The sequence below is a fragment of the Mercurialis annua genome, linkage group LG4 (assembly GCF_937616625.2).
Source record: "Mercurialis annua linkage group LG4, ddMerAnnu1.2, whole genome shotgun sequence".
In the NCBI taxonomy this organism is placed as follows: Eukaryota; Viridiplantae; Streptophyta; class Magnoliopsida; order Malpighiales; family Euphorbiaceae; genus Mercurialis; species Mercurialis annua.
The window spans coordinates 36,204,678-36,215,634 of NC_065573.1; the positions used below are offsets into that span (position 1 = coordinate 36,204,678).

The 10,957-nt window shown below is 31.6% G+C and overlaps 1 protein-coding gene and 1 pseudogene across 1 annotated transcript; one reads left to right on the top strand and one right to left on the bottom strand.

Moving 5' to 3' along the window:
* Window positions 1-1,965: 1,965 nt before the first annotated feature.
* LOC126677328 (cysteine-rich receptor-like protein kinase 44) lies at window positions 1,966-8,039 on the top strand. Its single transcript, XM_050371893.2, has 8 exons — window positions 1,966-2,424; window positions 5,171-5,574; window positions 5,658-5,777; window positions 6,201-6,328; window positions 6,421-6,634; window positions 6,792-7,023; window positions 7,214-7,364; window positions 7,513-8,039. Exons 1-8 carry the CDS (start codon window positions 2,051-2,053, stop codon window positions 7,831-7,833), a joined length of 1,944 nt encoding a protein of 647 aa, XP_050227850.1. The 5' UTR covers window positions 1,966-2,050; the 3' UTR covers window positions 7,834-8,039.
* On the bottom strand, window positions 5,779-10,478 carry LOC126677330 (pentatricopeptide repeat-containing protein At5g66520-like; annotated as a pseudogene).
* Window positions 10,479-10,957: the final 479 nt, after the last annotated feature.

Below are 10,957 nucleotides of genomic sequence, written 5' to 3' on the forward strand. Positions count from 1 at the left end.
AAGAAAATAGTATGATAATGAAGTATAATAAGGTCATATTATCATACTATAATCTTCACTTTATCATCTTATTATCATAATTTTTTTGTAATTGTTTTTTTCATGCATGTATCATATAATTATACTATTATCTTCACATTATCACCTCGTTATCATAATTTTTTTGTAATTATTTTTTTCATACAGGTATCATATTATCTTTACATTATCATCTCATTATCATAATTTTTCTGTAATTTTTTTACATATTATCATAATTTTATTATTTTATTATCATCTGGTTATCATACTGGTGTCATGAATCTTTTTGTAATTCTATTTTCACGTACGTTATCATCCAGTTATCATAACATTATCATAATTCATTATCATACTCTAGTGTTATGATAACGACATGATAATCAGACACTATTTTATCATATATTATCATATATATCATCATATATGTACCATAAATATTATCATCTTGTTATCATATGATAAAACATTATCATATGACACTATTTATGTAAAATATTTTTCATGTAAATATCATATTATCATACTGTTATAAGCTTATAATTATATTATCATAAAAACATTATCATAGTATTATCATTATCGTACATTTGTATTATCATAACCTTATCATAATCATATAATTAATGTCATGCGACATGATAATAACATGATAATCAGACGCTGTTTTTTAATAAAAAAAATTGATTTTTTTCTGCAGTGTTATGATACTTGCATGATAATGCAGTGATGATACTCATATGATAATCAGAAGCAGTTTTTTTTTCCAGAAAATCATTTTTGTGTATAAAAACGTCTTTAATGCAGATTTTTAGATCTAAAATTGAAAAAATTCAAGATTAATTATTTAGATCTGAAAGTTAAACAAATCGTATTATTCACCACGAGTCAAGAAAAAAAATGCTAAAATTGAATATGAAAAACGGCTTAGCAGCGGCAGAATGATGGCGGAGCGACGGCGGAATGATGAATTATTGATGAAGAAGAAACAAAAATGAAGAAGGAATGAAGAAGAAGAAGAAAATGAAGAAAAACAATGGCGGAAAAAAGAACAGAGAAAGAGAACAAAATGAATGGAGAAGAAAGAGAAAAGGAGAGAGGAAAAAAAAAAGAATGACAGTTGTCAAATATGGTTAGAGTAAAATAATAATAAAAGGTAGGTATAATTATAATATAAATAGGTGTTAGAGTAAAAAAATAAAAACATTAAAATGGTGAGGTATTTTCTCTATCTTTTCTTTGTTGAGGTAGGAAATCATATTATTTTCAAAAAGAGAGTATTTTTCCTAATTTTCTCTAACTCAAATGGTATAAGTGGTGGGCAACAAATTGTTACGTCGTGGGTTCGTTTTCTCCCACAAACGCTCCCCCATCCCCAATTATCAAAAAAAAAATAAAAATACACGCCTCACAGTTTATGCATATGCAAACTAAAATAACACTTAAAATTGTTTAATTATTTCAATTACGTAGAAATAGACTTGTTAATATTTATCAAAATAAATAACACAATAACCATATATAAAGTGAAAATATGTATTTAAATTTAATTTAAATTTTAATTAAATTTTAGAACTTAAAATAAAATAATAAACATCTAATCATGAGTGTTTAATCATTTACTTTTTTTAGAAAAGTGTTAATCATATTAAATATATTTGATGTATTTTCAATTCCAAAAAATATATTAGATGTATTTTATTCATTTAAATATACAATTAACCGTGTCATAAATAAATGAACATTTTGACATATTCAAAAACAAAAAAAAAACATATTTATGAGATGAAAATTTTATATTAAATTTAAATTCACCTAATTTCATGTAGTGCCATGATGTATCATTTAATCGTATATAGCTATTTGCTGTTTCTTAATTCTTACAATTGATCAAATATTAAATTATCATTAGTTTCTAACTATGTCTTAAACAATTATTAATCTCTTTCCTTGTCTTATATATCCCAACCAAATTCTTAAAATTTCAACCACTCCTTAAAAACTAAGCTCAGAAACACAACCAATATCATCAATGGATCATTCCAAGCTTTTTATACTATCAGTTATAGCTTGGAATTTAAGTTACATGGTCAGAATTACAATTGCAGACGCAGGAATCAACTTGTTAAATCAAGGTTGCAGCATCTATAATGTCTCCACTCCATCAAACTTCAACTCCAATCTGAATGCTACGTTCAGAGACTTGCGCACGCAGATCAACGGCGGCAAACTTTTCGCGACGGCGGAGCAGTTAAGTGGGGCGGATGTTGTTCATGCTATGATCCAGTGTAGAGATTATATGTCTACTTCTGAGTGTGTATCGTGTTTTAGTGCTGCTTCTACCCAAATCCGTAATTGTTCCGCCGTTAATGGTGGTCGTGTCGTCTATGATGGTTGCTTCCTCAGGTATGTTCACTCTTAGATGTTGTTTTACTAGTTCAGTATTTTTAATTTTGGTTAAAGAAATTCAAATCTTTTCATTTTCCGTATTTTGTAACCCAAACTATTTTTCGGCAAAGTTTTACATACGTGGCCGCCATAATAGATACATATATTAGCATATTAAATCTCGAACATTTTAAAAACGTTATAAATAAAATTCTAACCCTTCGCCTTTTTGCACTTTGTAGCTGAAAAGATGACAAAATTTTCGAAAAATTGACTGGGGCTACAAAATACAAAAAGAGGAAATGTTATGATGTGTTTTATAACGTTTAGAACATTGAAATTAAATCGTTCAAACGTTAAGATTTATTTTGCCAATACTTTTAAAAAAATATGTAAGAATTAAATTTTCTTTATTTTAATAGATCTTTTAATCAAATTAGCTAATAAAGAATAGATGATTAATAATTTTAATAATAGAAAGTAATTATTAAAAAATGTATACTTTTAGGAAGTTAAATCAATAAGCTTGATATTTTAAAAAGTTAAATACGGAGTACTACTTTCATTTCACATTATATGGCGTTTAAGTGTTATATCCAAAAAGTAATTAATATGTGGAGAAATTCTTAATATGTGTATAAAATATTATACAATTCTCAATTAAATTGAAACAAAAATTTAATTTAGAACATCAAATGTGGGACAGAGGAAGTATCATCTGAATTTAGAAGTTTTAAATCCTAACATCTTTTTCTTCTAATGTATTAAAACAAAAAAACTTTTTTCTAAAAGCCATTTTTAAATAAATATTTTTAAGATTAATTAGATTATTCATTTTAATTGAAGGCTGCGGTCAACTAAAATAGTTCCATTACTACATGCTGAACACATAAAGACATATAAGGAGTAAGTTTACAATATGAGTCACTTATTATATTACATGACCAGATGTCATGGGATAGTTGACAAATAAAAACAAAATATTGGAAGATTAATAATAATAAAAATTAAGCATGATTGTATATATCATATATGAACATATTTTATGGGAGAGTGGACAATTATTAAAAATCCATAATTGCATTTCATCAAGATTGTCTATAAAATGGTACAGATTGGAAATGTTCAAATAGACAATGACTTGAATTATTACACTAAAAATTTGGAGAATAAATTGATTTGGAATATTCCTAATTATTTGACTGCCAAGTCATAAGATTACTTCAACGAAATGAGAGAAATGATTGATTTATATAAAATGTTAATTAATCTATTTCAGCATGGATATATAAAAAAGCAAAATATATATTTAGATCCTTGTATTTGTCCATGTTTTGACATTAATTCCTACACTTTTATTCGTTAGATTATCAATATTATAGACGACATTAAATCTCCCCACAACAGAAATAAAATGCGTGTACTTCACAATCTGTTAGTGCAACTAAAATAAGTTTTATGTTCGTTTTCATATTTTAATTTTATTAAAATTCAATCATTACACAATTATTTTATTAACATTAAATCCTATACTTTTAATTTTGTAGACGTTATCCCTTTGTGTAACAAAAATGAAATATTCGAACTTCCCGCGTTATTAATGCTGGTGGGAAACTTTTTTTTATTTGGTTTCATACTTTAACTTTATTAAAATCCATTCTATGCACTTCTATTTTCATTGACTCTAAATCCCTAAACTGATTTCTTTCGGTTATCATTGAAAATAGCATTTTCGGTAATGGACAAACTTAACATTTATAATTTTATAGACATTCAATCCCTACACATTTATTTTTATTGACATCGAATCCCTAGATTTTTAATTTATAGACATTATTCCTCCGTGTAACGAAAATAAAATGTGTATTTCCTGCATTATTAATACTTTTGGGATAAATTTTTTATTCAGTTTCATATCTTGACTTTATTAAAATCCAGTCTATGCACTTCTATTTTTGTTGACACTAAATCCCTAAACTGATTTCTTTCGGTTATCATTGAAAATAACATTTTCTGTAATGGACAAACCTAACATTTATAAAGTTACAAGTGTAATGACTTAAGTTTATATTAACAAATAAAAATACAAAAATTCAATGCTACAAACAGAATAAGTATAAGAAACCAAAATATCCTTTATGCCTATATAAATATAACAGTGAAAGCATGCCTATGTAACCTCCTCTCCAACAAATATAGTGTTAGAACAATTTTTCTTATCCATAACACCATGCTCAGCGAAAGATAAAAAACACATATTCGAAAATAAATATCCATGTATTTCAATTATCTCAAATATTGAGTAAATTTTTCGTCTTTTAAATTCTCTGATAAATGTCCGGTCACGATATACATAACATATAAACTAAATAAAAAATGTTTAACAAAAATAAAAGTGTAATTATTATGTATCTACGGATAAGGGGTTAGCTAAATTTAGTTTTTTAATTTTTTTTTTTGAAAAACTCACTCTTTTCCCCTATTTTCCCTTGCAAGGAGATCTGTAAAATGGAATTAAAGTACCATTAGGGAATACTGAGTTTTAGAATTCAAGAATAACAATTTTGACCTAATATCAAAAGTGAAGGTAATTAAGAAATATAATAAGTTGAAGTGGTATTTGGACAATAATTCAAAATGTTTAAGGTAAAGAATGGATAAATTGGCTTTCACTTCATCTCAAATGGATCAATTTGCTAAACTGTTCTCAGAATAAACAATATTAAAGGACATGTTAATTTCAGTAATCTCTACCATTTTCCAGGTATGAAAGAAATGATTTCTATGGAGAAACCACTCGAGACGCAAACCGAGAGTATTGCGGGAACCGAACTACGAAATCACCACCAACTGCTTTCCAAGCAGCAGTTGAAGGATTGTTAAAAGATCTTCAAATTGCAACACCAAAAATAACTAACTTTTTTGCTACCAGTAAAAGAGAAGTGACAGGTGCAAACAATGTGTCAGTATATGCGACGGCGCAATGCGTGCATACCATAGATATGGCAGGCTGCTTAGCTTGTATGCAAGTAGCATATGCCAACATTCAAAGATGTCCTCCTAATGCGGATGGTAGGGCTATTGATTCTGGGTGTTTCATGAGGTATTCTGCTACACCATTTTTTGCTGATAACCAGACTTTAAATCTCGGACCATTCTTGAAAACAGGTTAGATAATAGCACACACAATCTTAGCTTTTCTACTATTTTCGGGTAAAGCTAAGCTAATTGAATCTGCTTTGATCTTACAGAAAGTTCAAGTTCAAAGGCACCTCTTATTGGAGGTGTAGCTGGAGGGGTAGGTTTGATTGTGCTGCTTATTGTGCTTGTTGTTTGGTTTAAGGTTTTAAGGAAGAAAAATGCTCCTAGAGGTAAGGGAAGCAACATGCATATTCTTTTTTCCATATAAACTGATATTTTTGGTTAACTTCGGTTTGATTTTGTAGCAAAAATGAGCTGAAATTCTTCTAATTTCAAAACCGAATCAAACTGAAAAACTTAACTTTTTTAAAATTTCAAACCGAAATAAAGCACTTTTTCGGTTTGGTTTCTGCATACCCCTAGATATAAACCTTAGTTGCTGAGGCTACGAGATGCTTACTTGGCTGTTGCAACTATTGCTCGATTGTGATTCCTTGTTTTTCTAATAGTTGAATTGTTTACCTCAAAAACATTTGCATCACAGCCTCCACTTTTGCAACTGATTGTTTACTTCAAGTGCTCAACAACTTTAGCTTTATTCATCAACTGGTATTACTTGAAAATGAAACTCTGACTGCTTCCTTCCGTAGCAGGCGACATACTGGGGGCAACCGAATTGCGAGGCCCTGTAAATTACAGTTACAATGACTTAAAGTCGGCAACTAAGAATTTCACAGAAGAAAATAAACTAGGAGAAGGAGGTTTTGGTGATGTATACAAGGTAAATTAATTTAAAATGTAACTATTACAGACTATTATAACAATATCTAGCATGACATTCTGTTTCTATTTCTGATGCATGGCAATAAATAGGGTACTTTGAAAAATGGAAAAATAGTTGCAGTAAAGAAGTTAGCTCTTAGCCAATCACGGAGGGCACAGGCAGATTTTGTAAGTGAAGTCACACTCATCAGTAATGTTCATCACCGGAATCTTGTCCGATTACTTGGTTGTTGTAGCAAAGGACCAGAATTACTTCTTGTGTACGAATACATGGCAAACAGCAGCCTCGATAGATTCTTATTTGGTAAAATTCACTTCATATACATTGCAATGTTGATCAACATAATGAATGAAGTATTTGCAGAACTTTCCAATTGAACCAGATTTGCTTCTTAACAGTTACTGCCGACACATGTAAGAATAACAATTTCAATTTTCTTTTCATTTTTCTTCAAAAACAGGTAATAAACAAGGATCTCTCACTTGGAAACAACGATTTGAGATAATCCTTGGCACAGCACAGGGTCTTGCCTATCTACATGAAGAATTTCATGTATGCATCATTCATCGAGACATTAAACCAAATAATATTCTTCTGGCTGACGACTTTCAACCCAAAATAGCAGATTTTGGGTTGGCAAGGCTATTGCCTGATAATCAGACTCATCTAAGCACCAAATTTGCCGGCACAATGTAAGTTTCAATTTATTAATATGGTATCTGAACTTCAATAGCTCTATATGCATCATCAATATTGTTCCACCGGCTTGACTACCAGCTTGCATCATTTCAATATTGTTCAAATTGCATATAAGAAACATCAATAAATATAGGATTAGGGCTTTGTGTTCTCTACTAGCTATGACTTATACCATTGAATCAGGGGATACACAGCACCTGAGTATGCAATCCATGGACAGTTATCCGAAAAGGTAGATACCTACAGCTATGGCATAGTTGTGCTAGAAATCATCAGTGGCAGAAAGAGCAGTGAGATGTTAGTTGATCCCGGTTCAGATTACCTCCTCAAAAGTGTGAGTACTACAAGGCTGGGACCTCTACTGTAGCATATATATACGTATATTATCAAATTGTTACTTCCACACTTCAAACTCCAACTAGAATAGTTAGCTGCGATTTTAATCTCACATATCATTTTGCTATCGAAATCATTTAAAACAGGCATGGAAGCTATATGCAAATGGTATGCACCAAGAATTGGTGGATAAAAGCTTAGACCCGAATGAATATGAAGTAGAAGAAGTGAAGAGAATCGTAGAGATTGCCCTGATGTGTACCCAATCATCACCTGCTTTAAGGCCAACCATGTCTGAGGTGATCATTCTGCTCAAAAGTAAAGGTTCCCTACAACATAGGCCACCAACAAGACCTCCCTTTTTAGAACCTGATGAAAGGGTGGTCATCCATGACGATAGGTCGACATCCACTGCATCCTCGGCATCAAACGCCACTGCTTCTATTACTCAGGTATCAGGTCGCTAATCCCTGCATATTCATAAAATGTGAAGCACGGCTTTGGTTAGAAATATACCAGATCATCTGTCATAGCTAGTACAGATTGCATCACTTTTTTTTTATAATGTAATTATTGTATTCTTGTTTCAAAGAGTGGATTTCTCTTGGTCCTCTGACATTAAAGATCAGTTTTACTGAATACATACAGCTAAACAAACATCAATTTTCCTTTAGCGGGATGACATAATAGCTAGTAGCCTAGTAGAATTAGCATGTCATACACGAATTTCATTTATAATTGGAAAATAATAGAGAGACCCACTTATTTGGCGATATTGGTTCTTAGGATCATCAACCCTAACTTCAGCAAGCCTTGTACATTAGCATCTAAACCGAACAAGGTTCACCATTCAGTTACTAAAACACTCGTCGAAATAATGAAATAAACAATCACATAAGCCGCAGAAATTCAGAACTGTTTATTATTGTATTGAATAACAGCCAGCACACTTATTCAAAAATAGCATATTCTTGCAGCTATACAACTCCTATCTACTCCTACCTACAATCGTTATTTTTGTTTTTTACCTGTGAATTAGCTGTCCGCTGTTGGGCAATAAGTATCCTGGCAGATAACAGTACTCCTTGGAGCTCAAACCGCCAGTCTCAAATGTTAACCAAGCATCCAAGTACCCAGAATAATTTGAGCATAACACTTCTTTGGGTTGGCAAGGATGGTTGGAAATAGCACCCAGATGTCTCAGTAGATAAATACCCAAACTTCTAATCCAAAAATATCTCTATGAGACTTTATATAATACCAAAAGGATGATGACAAGGATAGCAGGCATAGAGAAGTCATTTGACAATTGTAAGGTGCACAGATTCAAGCAAAACAATATGATATTTACAGCGTCATCTTGGTTAAAAGAATATATAGCAAAATCTAAAGAATATTATCAACAAGAATCATTAACCAACAAGGCAAACTTTATTCTCTGATGCACAGTTGTAAATGCAAAGTAGCTTCAAACATCTCAACTAATCACGATTTACGAGCAAGATTATCCCAAGTGAAAAAGCATTTTATCCTCCATCCACTTCAATTAAACTACAACCTGGCACCTTCCTTACATTTTTATCTCCCATTCCCTTCCTTACCTTTGCTACATCATCCCATTTGTTAGCAGAGGCATACATGTTTGAAAGAACAACATGTACCCCACCATGGTCAAGATTCCGCTGAACCAAGCTCTCAACAGTTTCTTTGCCCAACTCAACATCACCATGAACCTTACTTGCATTTAGTAATGCACCTAGTACTTAAGAATCTGGCTCCCTGGGCATCTTTGCAACCAATTTCTTTGCCTCCTCTAACTTCCCAGCCCTTCCTAAGAGATCAACTAAACAATTATAGTGCTGAACTTGCGGCTCAATTCCATAATCCTACTAATCTTCTCAAATACTCTCAGCCCTTCATCCACCAGCCCCATTCGACTGCAAGCACTTAAAACACTTATAAACGTAATCTCATTCGGTACAACTCCTTCATTCTCCATCCTATCAAACAACTCAATAGCAGCTGCACTCCCTCCATGATTTGATAAACCCGATATCAAACAAGTATAAACATAAACATCTCTATTTGTCAATTCATCAAATACCTCACAAGCCACCCTAATACATCCGCACTTTGCATACATATCAATCATAGAAGCACCCAACATACCATCCAATTCAATGCTTTTTCTCTTAACATAACCATGTATCCACCTTCCTCGATCCGAATCAGCAAGAGAAGCACAAGCATAAACAGCACAAACAATTCCCGCATGATTAGGCCGAAACCCAGACACCATCATATCATTTAAAACCACAAGGGTTTCTCTAAACAAGCCAACTTGAACATACCCAGAAATCATGGCACTCCAAGAAACAAAGTTTCTCTCAGGAATTTCATCGAACAGTTCCCTCGCAATCAAAACTTGACCAGATTTCACATACCATTAATCAAAGCAGTCCAAGTAATCACATTCCGATCATTACAACACATATCAAACACCTTACAAGCATAATCCACATGCCCACAAACCGCAAACAAATGAACCAACCCATTCTGTACAAAATCATAAAATACCCATCCCAATTTAATAACTTGTGAATAACGAGATAAACCCAAATAAAAACTATTCAAATCAGCACAACCTTTAAAAAGAAAAGAAAAAGTATAATTATTAGGCAAGAAGTTACTATAAATCATGTTCTTGTACACCATTAGAGCTCTCTTGGGTTCATTTTTTCGGCGAAAGCTCTGATAATAGTGTTCCAAATGAAGGTGGATCGGTGCTGGCGATGGAGAAAGAGAGTGTAAGCGTGACAGAGATGGGATTTGTTGGTAGAGAGAGCGTATAAGGATATAATTTTGGCTGCTGCATATGGGTCTTTGAGTGTGGCTGAGACGGTGAGATGGGATTTGATTTGTGATATGGTGATGTAATAATCTAACAGGAAGATCGATTTCTTGGTTGATTTTATGTAATATGTATTATGAGTTGAAGACAGCATTGGTTTTAGACTGAAAATGTCTGAAACAACACAAGATAGTAGTGACCGTTTATATGGTTGGCTTGGCGGGTTCATTACAGTTTCTTTGCTCAATTTATCAGCCTGAATGTGCTAAAATCATTCATTTATTATTTTGAAATTATTGTTTTTTTTTCAACTTTCTTTAAAAGGTCATAATATATAAAAGTCTAAAAGTTGTATTATAAAAAACTATAAATTCTTAGTCTTAAAAATAAATTTCCAGAACAATAAATTGATAGTTATATTTTATTGAATAAAATAATTATTAATAGTAATTTAAAAATATAATAAAATAGTTGAAGTTAGCCTGGAATAAAATTTATATTTTACAAAATGAAAACTTTGCTTACATTTTAACAAACTCAATTTTTTTTTTGTAATTTTTGTTGGAGGGAGGAATGTATTAAAAAAAATCATTTGGCAATTTCAAACTAATATTTGAGCAGACTACTATCAAATGACAGATTACAATTCAATAATGATGTGTTTTTATTATAATTGAGAAGCGGAAGTACTTATGGGAGGAAATGAACCCACGATCTTGACAGTTTACTGTTCAGCGCTT